This window comes from Microcaecilia unicolor, chromosome 3 (genome assembly GCF_901765095.1).
Source record: "Microcaecilia unicolor chromosome 3, aMicUni1.1, whole genome shotgun sequence".
NCBI lineage: Eukaryota > Metazoa > Chordata > Amphibia > Gymnophiona > Siphonopidae > Microcaecilia > Microcaecilia unicolor.
Window position 1 is genome coordinate 398356355 of NC_044033.1, and position 13652 is coordinate 398370006.

A 13652-nucleotide genomic window follows, 5' to 3' on the forward strand; every position below is an offset into this window, starting at 1 on the left:
AAGTTAGCCATTTCATAAAGACAATAACCTACTCCAGGGCATGTAATAAGAGGAGTCTTCATTTTACCATGTATTTCATGATGCATCCGGGACAAACAGTATGATTTATTTAGCTAAACATCTTACTATGAATAAATACTTTTATAGTTCAGAATTATGCAAAACAGAAACATGAAGCCCAAACACAGTGTATGTCTTGATCAACCATGATAGAGACCCTTAGGTAATGTAAGTTAATAGTAAATGTGAACCACCATGTGAGTGCTTGTTTGAGTTGGCACTGTTCATTGGTTTAACAAATCCTTTGTGGGCTGTAGACATTCAACAGTCCTGCACACAATGCTTGAACAGAATTACATAACAGTTTGTACAACTAGTATGGCAAATTGGCACTTAAGCAGCAAAGTGCTATCCTGTTATAGTGCCATATTTCTGAAGCAAATTGCCCCTTAATTGAAACTTCTTTGTAAAATTATAGCATTAGTGATGAGTAATCATTTTTACTGTTTTGGAAAGCTTCATGCAATTAAAGGGGGAGGATTAATTTTGCATTAAGAATGTTGCATTCTTATTTGCTTCAACAAAACACAGAAATATAGTTTTCCCTTAAAAAAAGGGCTTCTTCCCTAGTAATGAAGCTCTGGTGCTAATGATCCATACAGACTCCCTCAGCGTCTCCAAATTGGAAATACTTCTCTGCTACTCTACTTCATTAACAGTACATGGAGGTAGACAGTTTCGATTTAGAGCACAGTAAAACTGGTGGATAGTTAGCACAGACCACAATTGGGCTAATTATTGTTTGAACATTTCATTGACTGCACTCTTTTAATGTTAATGTTGGCTGGTTCTCTCATGAAAAATAGCAATAATTACAGGATAATTTTTTTAATATGTCCGAGGTATAAATCTAAAAGAGTCAATATTTAGACCTGTAGCCAGCAAAGATGGCCAGTTTTAAAATTACCCTTCATGTGCATAGCTCATGTGAACATGTTAGTAAATGAGATTATTAGATTGTAAGTCCTCATGTAGGAAAATAACAACAGTACTTGAATTCTAAATCACCTGAAACTCAGATTTGGGAAGATGTGCAATGAAATCTAAAATCCAAAGCCACATGGGCATTAATGAAGAGAAAACATCTAATCCAGAAGTCATGATCATTACTAAAAACAGCCAGGTTGAAATGTAAAAATGAACCAATGTTTGTAAACATTTTTATGCTGTTTGCAGCAACTTTGGTTGATTTATATTGAACAACAAAAAGAAAAAAAAGGAGAAACCTTCCTACGTGAATGAAACAGAAAAAACCGAAAGATTAGGGATAGACCCTTGATCTTCCCAATATAACAAAAAGCAGAATTACCAGAGGATACAGAAAAAAAATTATATAAAAAGACCAAAGGCTTAAAATTGTAAACAATCCCAGCACTGTACCCTGAGGCTTGCTATGATAGATTGACTTGACACGAGTCCTATTTCGGCAAGTATGTCTGCATCAGGAGTTATAACATCTAGAGGATCTCAAAGTAGGTCTTAAAGTGCTTCCGGAGTTGCCTGAATTAAGGTACATATTCAGCAGTGACTGAACCCCCCCCCCCCCCCATTAATATCCCCTGATCCATATTCAGCTTGTGGCAGTCAGCATTTTTTGAAACACTGACTGCCAGGGAAGGATTTGAGACTGGACATTCAGTACCGGCAATTATCTGGGTTTTAGTACCGGATATCCAGGTCATTGGTGGTGCCTGGAAGTTGTCTTCAGTGCTAGTATCAGGATAGCTATCTAGGCAAGTTAGTATTGTGTGCCTGGATAGTTATCCAGGCACCAACACTGAATAAAGGCAATACCCAGATAACTGTTGGTTCTGCCTCTGCTCTACTTCCAGACCAAGCTGCCACTAACTGGATAGTGCTGAGGTAGTCACACACTATCCTGTTAAGTTCTGCTGAGTCTGGTTATATGATGATGAACATCAGTAGATAGAATATAGGATTCTTATTCCAACATTCTGGCCATATAAGAGATATTTCTATAAAGAATCACTGATATTTAAGTGCCAGGAATGTGTATAAATGACCAGAATAATCCGACCCAAAAAGGAGAGGTGCTATGGATCCAAAACAGATCATGAACCAAAGAACAAAACAGATCCTAGATGAAGGTCCCACAGCAAATAATTTATTAAAAAAGTAACCTGACATGGGCATATTTCGCCCAAAGGCTGTGTCAGGAGTAACGCTAATGAGGCTAAAACCAAACTCTCCCCTATTAGCCAACATATATCAAACAGCAAAACAGCAACTCCTCCTCAGGGTGTCAGCATCACCGCCACACAAGCAAAGTCAAAAGATCTTTGGGTCTTTGGGCGAAATGTGACCACGTCAAGTTACTTTTTAAATAAATTATTTGCTGTGTGACCTTCATCTGGGATTCAATGCCCACACTACTGGCATATATGTGTTTACATGTCCACATATGTGTGTAAATGGCAGTAGTCCAGCTATGCACTATTCTATAACACCTATATTTTATGGCATATAATTTGAAGGTAAGCATACACATGGGTGGAGTGTGGACAGTGCATGGGTGGGGCACGTGGAGGGGCATAATCAAACAGCGCCGGCCATCTAGACGGCTGGCGCCGCAAAAGACGGTCCCAAACCGTATTATCGAAAATGATGGCCGGCCATCTTTCATTTCGATAATTCAGTTGGGGACGGCCAAATCTCAGAAATGACCGGGTTTGAGATGGCCAGCATCGGTTTTCACCGATAATGGAAACCGAAGCCGGCCATCTCAAACCCGGCCAAATCCAAGGCATTTGGTCATGGGAGGAGCCAGCATTTGTAGTGCACTGGTCCCCCTGACTTGCCAGGACACCAACCGGGCACCCTAGGGGGCACTTCTAAAAATTAAAAAAAAAATAGCTCCCAGGTGCATTGCTCCCTTACCTTGGGTGCTGAGCCCCCCCCAAAACCCACTCCCTACAACTCTACACCGTTACCATAGCCCTTATGGGTGAAGGGGGGCACCTAGATGTGGGTACAGTGGGTTTTGGGGGGGGTTGGAGGGCTCCCATTTACCACCACAAGTGTAACAGGTAGGGAGGATGGGCCTGGGTCCACCTGCCTGAAGTGCACTGCACCCACTAAAAACTGCTCCAGGGACTTGCATACTGCTGTCAGGGAGCTCGGTATGACATTTCAGGCTGGCAAAACAGGTTTTTTTTTGTTTTACTTTTTGGGTGGGAGGGGGTTGGTGACCACTGGGGGAGTAAGGGGAGGTGATCCTCGATTCCCTCTGGTGGTCATGTGGTCAATTGGGGCACTTTTTTGAGACTTGGTCCTAAAAATAAATGGACCAAGTGAAGCCGGTGAAATGCTTGTCAGAGCCGGCCATCTTTTTTCCATTATCAGCTGAAGCCGGCCATCTCGTAACCATGCTCCGTCCCGCCCCCATCCCGCCTTCGCTACCCTGCCGAAATGCCCCCTTGAAGTTTGGCCAGCTCTGCGATGGAAAGCAGTCGGAGCTAGCCAAAATTGGTGTTCCATTATACCGATTTGGCCGACTTCAGGAGATGGCCGGCCATCTCCCGATTTGTGTCGGAAGATGGCCGGCGATCTCTTTGGAAAATAAGCTGGATAGTCACATACATAAATTATAGAACATGATCATTTTCCTATGTTTTTAGCAATCTGGGCATGACCATTTACACCAGCTCTGTGATTGGTGTAAGTGGACATGCCTAAATTATAGATATGTACTTGCACTGCTGCGATATGATTCTAGAAAGAAAGGTAGGTGCCTACTTTCCAACATAGAACAGGCTCCAGAAGGTACCTGAAATCGGACACTCATTTATTGAATAGCCCTCATACTCTTAGCTTTGCCATTTTCTTTACATTATCAAAATGAAAAATATGGAAGGAGATATGGACAAATGGACAGCTATAGGTTAGATGCTGCTCCAAGCACTGCAGGTGTGTTAAACTAAAATAGATTCTGTACAATAAAAGATGAGAGATGATAAAATACTAGAATTTCCTCTTAAATCTGTACAAAATACAGAACTTTCGACGTTTAAAATTAAATATATATTTTAGCATCACTGTCTGTATATGCTCCAGTATTGAAAATGTACATATAATTTTAAATTAATATCTACATCATAGACACTGTATTCCAATAGTTTTCTTCTTTGCTGTCAGGTTGGTTATTCATTGTCTGATTGCCTACTGCTAAATCTGATTCCTTTCCCATGTCATGTGGACTCAGGCTCAATCATTACTCACTACTCTTCAATATTTTCAATAGCCCCTTGGCTCCCCCTCATCTGCTTTCCAGTGGTCTTTGTCTTAAAACTTATGGCGACAGACTTAAAGATCTCAATCAGTATACTTTGGAAGAAAGGCAAGAGAGGGAAGATATGATAGAGACATTTAAATACCTGTGCTGCATAAATGCACAGAAAACAAGTCTCTTTCAACTGAAAGGAAGTTCTGGAACAAGGGGTCATAGATTGAAGGTGAAAAGAGATAGACTCAGAAGTAATCTGAGGAAATACTTCACGGAAAGGGTGGTGAATTTGTGGAACGGCGTCCCAATGGAAGTGGTGAAGATATAAACAGTATCTGAATTCAAGAGAGCTTGGGACAGGTGCATATAAGGGAATGATATAGAGAGTAGATGGCATGGATGGGCAGACTGGATTGGCCATATTGTCATTATCTCCCTAAATGTTTCTATGTTGATCCCAGACTCAGGAATTTCTGCCTACATCTATGCAGATAATATTCTACTCTTTCTTGGACCCCTATGATCCTGATTTAACTCTCCTCAAATCTTGTCTTGGCATTGTAGATTCCTAGTTTGTTGACCACCATCTCCTCTCAATCCTGCAACATCTGTGGCAGCATGGATCATAGGGCATCCTCTGCTACCTTCCTTGTTGCTATCCCTCAGAGGGACTCCTTTAACATTGGTCAAATCCTTCAAATCTTTGGTTATCACCTCTGATTTTGAGCTTAGTGCTCAGGTCTTATCAGTTAAGTCATTATACTGTGTTAAATATGTTTGCAGTTATCCGAGCAAGGTTTCCAGTGATACTCTTTTGAAAGATTTCATTACCTCTCATCTTGACTACTGCAATTCCATCTATTGTCCTTCTTCTTTATCTTTTTAAAAGGCTTCAATCTATGCAGAGCACTGCTATTAGACTTTTAACTCATACACACCAATCAGATAATGTCACTCCCCCCCCCCCCCACCTTACTGGTTTATTATCATTGGCTACTTGTCCACTTTTGTCACGTTTTCAAAGCTGGAAACTGGTTTGTGAGCCCTTGGGCCACTGCCGAGGAGCGGCAGTGGCAGGCAAAACCACCCCACACCGGAGACTAGGCAGAACAGGACTGGAACTCCGGACTGGAGTTGCAGCATAGGCAAACAGGCAGGACTAAAGCAGAGCAGGCACCCTTAAACTTCACCTGCACTTGGCCGCTGTTCACCAAAAGTTGAGCTTCTGGCTGCAGGTGGCCAGCAGGGCTTACTGGGCAAGGCAGGACTGGATACCCCACTAGGCAGAACCAGGACTGAGGGTCAGAGGGGAGAGGAATATACAGAGACAGTCAGGCAGGGAATGAGAAACCAAAAGACCAGACTGAAAGCTGTAAACAACCACTGCAGCAGGGAACCAAACAATGAAAAACAAAAGACAGACTGAAAGCTGCCAGGCAGCCACTAAACAAGAAACACAGAGAACCCAGAACCAGACACAGTAAATACAAACAAGAGTCAAGACTAGGACAGTACAAGCTAAGCTACACATAAACTAAACAGAATCAGGCAAGGAACTAGAACAGGAATCAAACTTGGCTGAAGTGCAACAAGCACCAACATACCAGGGCCTTAGACGCAATGCAAAGGCAAAGCAGCAAGGTTTCAGAATGGCTAATAAGCCCAGCAGCACCTGGAGCTCAGCTGCAACCATCACCAGAAAACTACGGGTGCTGTGTAGGTTCAATCCAAGCAAGCAAGTCTGGCAGCCCAAAAGATCCGGACCGGACTGGGCTGAAATCTGGTACAGGTGACGGTCCACAGCAGCCACTGGTTCTGGCCACCAGAGGGCGAGGTGAGTACCGATGTAACAACTTTAGAACCAACATAAAGTCCCAACTCTCTCTTACAAAGCCCTTTCCTCTAGAGCCTCTCTATACTAAGCTTCCCTAATCACTCCATATACCCTGACTTGTTCACTTGTTCAGAGCTGGAGCATTGCCAGGCTATTTCCTCTGTCATGCACATCTTGAGTTTAGTCACCAATCACAGCTGCATCCAGGGTGACTCCCAAATCCCAAATCCACCCCGACCTTCCTTCTAATAAGTTCTGGGAGAAGAGGATATTTCTCTGGTAAGTGAACAAATTTTGCTTGTGCTTTCGGAACTTGAAGATTGGGGTTTAAAGGAGGAACTGTAAGTTAGTGATAGGCTGATATCCTTAATACTTTAGCAAGTTTTAAATTACGGAAAAACTCAAAAAACACTAAGATGGAGTCAGCAGTCCAGCAGCGAGAGGGGTGCTATCCAGTCTTTTGCATTGAGTGTCACATGTATGATTATCTCCCAATTGGTGAGGTGTCATATGTGTGTGCCCGATGCAAAGAGCTCCTAGCTCTCAGAGAACGTGTCCGTTCCCTTGAGGCTAGAGTAGCAGACTTGATGGAGCTGAGGGAGACAGAGAGGTACATAGAGGAGACCTACAGGGATGTTGTAGAGAAGTCCCACCTCCAGTCAGGTAGCCCCTGTGCTACCTTGGAGGAGGGAGGTCTCCTAGAAGGAGAGCATCACCCTGGTGAAGTAGGAAGTACTCCTGTAGCCAGGACCTGCCCACCAGGGGATGTATTATCCTTTCGCACCGAGGATATATCTCCAAATGTTGCCCGGGAGGGAAAGGTTAGGACAGCTGTTGTACTTGGTGATTCGATCATTAGGCATATAGATAGCTGGGTGGCTGGTGGACGTGAGGATCGCCTGGTGACTTGCCTGCCTGGTGCGAAGGTGGCGGACCTCACGTGTCACCTAGATAGGATTCTAGATAGTGCTGGGGAGGAGTCCGCTGTCTTGGTACATGTGGGTACCAATGACATAGGAAAATGTGGGAGAGAGGTTCTGGAAGCAAAATTTAGGCTCTTAGGTAGAAAGCTGAAATCCAGATCCTCCAGGGTAGCATTTTCTGAAATGCTACCTGTGCCACGCGCAGGGCCCAAGAGACAGGCAGAGCTCCAGAGTCTCAATGCGTGGATGAGACGATGGTGCAGGGAGGAGGGCTTTAGATTTGTTAGGAACTGGGCAACATTCTGGGGAAGGGGGAGCCTATTCCGAAAGGATGGGCTCCATCTTAACCAGAGTGGGACCAGGCTGCTGGCATCGGCGTTTAAGAAGGAGATAGAGCAGCTTTTAAACTAGAAATGGGGGGAAGGCCGACAGTCGCTCAAAAGAGCATGGTTCGGGATAAGGTATCTTTCAAAGATATCACCATAACAGGGAAGATAGAGTATCCTGATAGTGAGGTTGCAAAAGAGATTGTAGTAGATCGGGTATCTTTAAATAACAATAAAAATCAGACAAAAGATTGCCAATTAATACTGTCAAGTACTAAGCATGATGTACTTAGGAACAACAAACATAGTTTGAAATGTCTATATGCGAATGCCAGGAGCCTAAGAAATAAGATGGGGGAGTTAGAATATATTGCACTAAATGAAAAATTAGATATAATAGGCATCTCTGAGACCTGGTGGAAGGAGGATAACCAGTGGGACACTGTCATACCGGGGTACAAATTATATCGTAGTGATAGGGTGAATCGGATTGGTGGAGGGGTAGCATTGTATATTAACGAGAGCCTTGAATCAAATAGATTGAAAATTCTGCAGGAAGCAAAACACTCCTTGGAATCACTGTGGATTGAAATTCCATGTGCAAAGGGGAAAAGGATAGTGATAGGAGTGTACTACCGTCCGCCTGGCCAGGACGAACAGACGGATGCGGAAATGTTAAAGGAAATCAGGGACGCAAACAAACTGGGCAACACAATAATAATGGGGGATTTCAATTACCCGCATATAGACTGGGGTAATGTAACATCTGTACACGCAAGGGACATAAGATTTCTTGATGAAATCAAGGACAGCTTCATGGAACAGCTAGTTCAGGAGCCGACAAGAGAAGGAAAAATACTAGACTTAGTCCTTAGTGGTGCTCATGATCTAGTGCAGGGGGTAACGATACGAGGGCCGCTTGATAACAGTGATCATAATATGATCGGTTTTGATATTGGCATTGAAGGAAGTGAAACTAGGAAATCAAGTACGCTAGCGTTTAACTATAGAAAAGGTGATTACGACAAAATGAGAAAAATGGTGAAAAAAAGACTGAAAGGAGCAGCTCGCAGAGTAAAAAACTTGCATCAGGCGTGGATGCTGTTTAAAAACACCATCCTGGAGGTTCAGGACAAATATATTCCACGTATTAGAAAAAAGGGAAAAAAGACTAAACGTCAGCCGGCGTGGCTAAACAGTAAGATAAAGGAAATCATTAGAGCCAAAAAACAATCCTTCAGAAAGTGGAGAAGAGAACCAACTGAAAGTAACAGGATAGATCATAAGGAATGCCAAGCCAAATGCAAAGCGGAGATAAGGAGGGCAAAAAAGGACTTTGAGAAGAAATTAGCGTTGGAAGCAAAAATACATAGTAAAAACTTTTTTAGATACATTAAAAGCAGGAAACCGGCCAAAGAGTCGGTTGGGCCGCTGGACGAAAATGGTGTTAAAGGGGCGATCAAGGAGGACAAAGCCGTAGCGGAGAAATTAAATGAATTCTTTGCTTCGGTCTTCACCGAGGAGGATTTGGGGGGGACACCGGTGCCGGAAAGAATATTTGAAGCGGGGGAGTCGGAGAAACTAAACAAATTCTCTGTAACCTTGGAGGATGTAATGGGTCAGTTCAGCAAGCTGAAGAGTAGTAAATCACCGGGACCTGATGGTATTCATCCCAGAGTATTAATAGAACTAAAAAATGAACTTGCGGAGCTACTGTTAGAAATATGCAATCTGTCCCTAAAATCGAGTGTAATACCGGAAGACTGGAGGGTAGCCAATGTTACTCCGATTTTTAAGAAAGGTTCCAGAGGAGATCCGGGAAATTATAGACCGGTGAGTCTGACGTCGGTGCCGGGCAAGATGGTGGAGGCTATTATTAAGAATAAAATTGCAGAGCATATACAAAAACATGGACTGATGAGACAAAGTCAGCACGGATTTAGTGAAGGGAAGTCTTGCCTCACCAATCTAATGCATTTTTTTGAGGGGGTAAGCAAACATGTGGACAATGGGGAGCCGGTTGATATTGTATATCTGGATTTTCAGAAGGCGTTTGACAAAGTGCCGCACGAAAGACTCCTGAAGAAATTGCAGAGTCATGGAATCGGAGGTAGGGTATTATTATGGATTAAGAACTGGTTGAAAGATAGGAAGCAGAGAGTAGGATTGCGTGGCCAGTATTCTCAGTGGAGGAGGGTAGTTAGTGGGGTCCCGCAGGGGTCTGTGCTGGGTCCGTTGCTTTTTAATGTATTTATAAATGACCTAGAGATGGGAATAACTAGTGAGGTAATTAAATTCGCCGATGACACAAAATTATTCAGGGTCGTCAAGTCGCAGGAGGAATGTGAACGATTACAGGAGGACCTTGCGAGACTGGGAGAATGGGCGTGCAAGTGGCAGATGAAGTTCAATGTTGACAAGTGCAAAGTGATGCATGTGGGTAAGAGGAATCCGAATTATAGCTACGTCTTGCAAGGTTCCGCGTTAGGAGTTACGGATCAAGAAAGGGATCTGGGTGTCGTCGTCGATGATACGCTGAAACCTTCTGCTCAGTGTGCTGCTGCGGCTAGGAAAGCGAATAGAATGTTGGGTGTTATTAAGAAGGGTATGGAGTCCAGGTGTGCGGATGTTATAATGCCGTTGTATCGCTCCATGGTGCGACCGCACCTGGAGTATTGTGTTCAGTACTGGTCTCCGTATCTCAAAAAAGATATAGTAGAATTGGAAAAGGTACAGCGAAGGGCGACGAAAATGATAGTGGGGATGGGACGACTTTCCTATGAAGAGAGGCTGAGAAGGCTAGGGCTTTTCAGCTTGGAGAAGAGACGGCTGAGGGGAGATATGATAGAAGTGTATAAAATAATGAGTGGAATGGATCGGGTGGATGTGAAGCGACTGTTCACGCTATCCAAAAATACTAGGACTAGAGGGCATGAGTTGAAGCTACAGTGTGGTAAATTTAAAACGAATCGGAGAAAATTTTTCTTCACCCAACGTGTAATTAGACTCTGGAATTCATTGCCGGAGAACGTGGTACGGGCGGTTAGCTTGACGGAGTTTAAAAAGGGGTTAGATAGATTCCTAAAGGACAAGTCCATAGACCGCTATTAAATGGACTGGAAAAATTCCTCATTTTTAGGTATAACTTGTCTGGAATGTTTTTACGTTTGGGGAGCGTGCCAGGTGCCCTTGACCTGGATTGGCCACTGTCGGTGACAGGATGCTGGGCTAGATGGACCTTTGGTCTTTCCCAGTATGGCACTACTTATGTACTTATGTACTTATGTACTTTCTTCTTTGCAGCCCCAATATTGTAGATTGGGGATGGGATTTGATATATTGCCTTTCTGTGGTTACAATCAAAGTACTATTTGGGTTTCTGCCAGGTACTTGTAACCTGACATAGCAACTGTTAGAAATAAAATACGGGCATGATGGACTATTGGTCTTGCCCAGTATGATTATTCTTATGTTCTTATGTTCAATCTATATATTATGTACAGGTGTAAAGTCAGGGCCTTGTTTTCCAAGACTTTCCGGGATTCTTTGGTGCAGTAATCTCATGAGTAGTGGTCTCTCCTCTCTGTCTTTTACTTTCCTGTCACCAATTGTAGTTCCTTTTTAATTGTGATCTATTTAGATTGATTTGTAAACCTCTTTGTTTGTCATGATAGAAGGGCAGTATATCAAGAGCCTAATAAACTTAAACTTTAAACAAGTTAGACCTGATGACTTTTAAGTCTTTTAGATTAGGCTTCCCTGATTATCTCTCCCGCATAACTATCCCCTACTTCCCAGGGTCCTTCATTCCTTAAACGACCACCATCTAATTCTATCAAGCCCTAAATTTGCCCAATTAGAGACAACTAGACACTATGCTTTCTTCTTCTTTGTACTTGCATTTGGAACTCTCTGCCCCTTGCTCTAGTTAGTGATCTGTGTCTTAAGAGCTTCAAGGCCAACCTGAAAGCTTGACTTTCCAGACAAGCCTTTGGAGATGAGTGTTGACTAGAGGCTGCTGCCAGCCACTTGGGTCAAGTCAGCTCTGCTTTTGACTGTATGCTCTAAAATCTCTTTCTGAATGACGATGCCTCTTTTATTTTTTTGGGTGATACCTACTTTTTCCTATCATTTTTCTTTGTGTGATATTTACACTTTCCTACCATCATTTATAGTTCTTTTCATTTTTTTCATATGTTTTTTTAGTTTTGTACACTGCTGTGCTCTGGCAGGTAGAGCAGTTAAGCAAGTTCAATAAACTATAACTATAAACTATGCATCACCACTGAGATAATAATTGCATATTTGGTAACTGAACTTTGCTGCCAAATGTATAACTTTCACCCACTTGGCTCTGGCCAAAATTATATCCTTTTTCATAACATATAACTTTCGCTATTTTGCAAGTAAAACAGCCAAACTTATACATATAGGGGTAAATTCTCTAAATGGTGTTGAAAGATTGGCACTGAAAAAAAATGCTTTGTGCTATTCTATAAATGGCACTCAAAGTTAGGTGCTGTTTATAGAATAGTGCTTAGCACCAGGATCCACAACTACTTTTAGGCACAACAATTTATGCCAACCGAATCCTGGTGTAAATCCTCATGCCTAAATTAGACATAGATCCCCCTTATTCTATAACAATGTACATAAATTGCAGAAACGCCCCAATCTATCTATGACCCTCTTATGCTGACACTCCCTTTTTTGTTCCATGTGTAAAATTAACCTGGAAATCCAGACTCGTAAATTTGCACGTGTAGATTTTAATTAATGCCAGTTAGCACTGATAATTGATTGTTAGGGCCCAATTATTGGTGCTAATTGGCTCATTCAATTAAATTAGGCACGCAAATTCAATGCACGCCACAATTTGCACACACCATTTATAGAATCCTGGGGATAACCACAAAAGGTTTAAAAATATAAGCATTTATGCAGATGATCCTGCCACCATCCAAACATACATATAATATTTATTTAATTGATTTTACGTTGATTAATGGAGTTGGGCATTTTTATTTTGTTATGTGCTTGATACCTTTGGTATGGGAATGAAACATCAAATAAAGAAATTTAATCTAATCTAACCCAATGTGTTTTTGATTTTTAGAAAAAAGGCTCCAGAAATACAGTATAATTTGACTGTGACTAACAGCAATAATAAAACAACCAGTGCTAATTATGTTCAGGATACTTTATCAAATCTGTATGGCTGGATGTTTCTTTTGGTGGATCAAGAGACCTATACACTGAGCTTTGATATGCCTTACGTCAGCAGAAAGCTTCAGGTAATATTGAATATTTGTTTGTTACAGTGGCAATCATATGCTTGGCCTAGGTTCAAATCTCATGTCTATTCCTTGTAAGTTTGGGAAAGTCACTTAGGGCCCTATTTACTAAGCTGCACCAGCATTTTTAGAAATATATGGGTGTCTCTAGCATTTAGCACATGCTAAAAATGCTAGCATACCTTAGTAAACAAGGCCCTTAGTCCTTCAATGCCTTGGGATGTCTGAGGTACTGCTGGTAACCTCTGGGATGAATATCATTCAGTGCTGGAGATTTGTTGTTCTCCAGTTTTTCAATCTGATGTATTACAGCTTCTAGATTTAATCATCACAATCAAAGATGTTTTCTGGCCCCAACACCCTTCTCAGTAAAGATTGTAGTTTTCTTTTTACCACTTGGTCATCCAGCAGTTCCACCAACTCCCTCCAAGGATTTTTGCTTCAAGTATAATTGAAAAAGTTTTTAATATGAGTTCTTGCCTCTTCAGCAAGCCTCTTTACAAAGTCTCTTTTGGCTTGCCTTATTATGTTTTTACATCTGGTTACTGGTATATTTATTGAGATTTACTACACTGCCTTTCAAAGCAAGTATATCAAAACACTTTACAAACTAAAAGCATTGTAAAAATAGAAAATAATAGTAATAATAATAATACTTTATTTATAACCTGCTGTATCTAAAACAATCTAAGCAGGGAACAAAAAAACATACATAATAAAATCTAACAAAAATAACTAATGATAGGACAAAATCATACATTACTACAACTAATACAAACTTACAGAAAACAATGAAAATAGAAACATTTACTGTTATGAAGAAAAACATTATAATTCATCTAATGATCCATATGCACAAATAAACATATGGGTCTTTAGTTCTTTCTTAAACTGAGTGATTTCCTGCATAGAGTGAACTTCCATGGGCAACACATTCCACAACTTAGGGCCTTTAACATAAACTAAATACTA

General features: G+C 41.7%; 1 protein-coding gene across 1 annotated transcript in view; it reads left to right on the forward strand.

The window, feature by feature from the left end:
* The window catches only part of PKHD1 (PKHD1 ciliary IPT domain containing fibrocystin/polyductin), a 980909-nt gene that overhangs the window by 618476 nt on the left and 348781 nt on the right, over positions 1-13652 (forward strand). The window contains exon 48 of the mRNA XM_030198735.1: positions 12503-12680. Coding sequence (XP_030054595.1) covers positions 12503-12680 — 178 coding nt within the window. The remainder of the gene's footprint in view (positions 1-12502; positions 12681-13652) is intronic.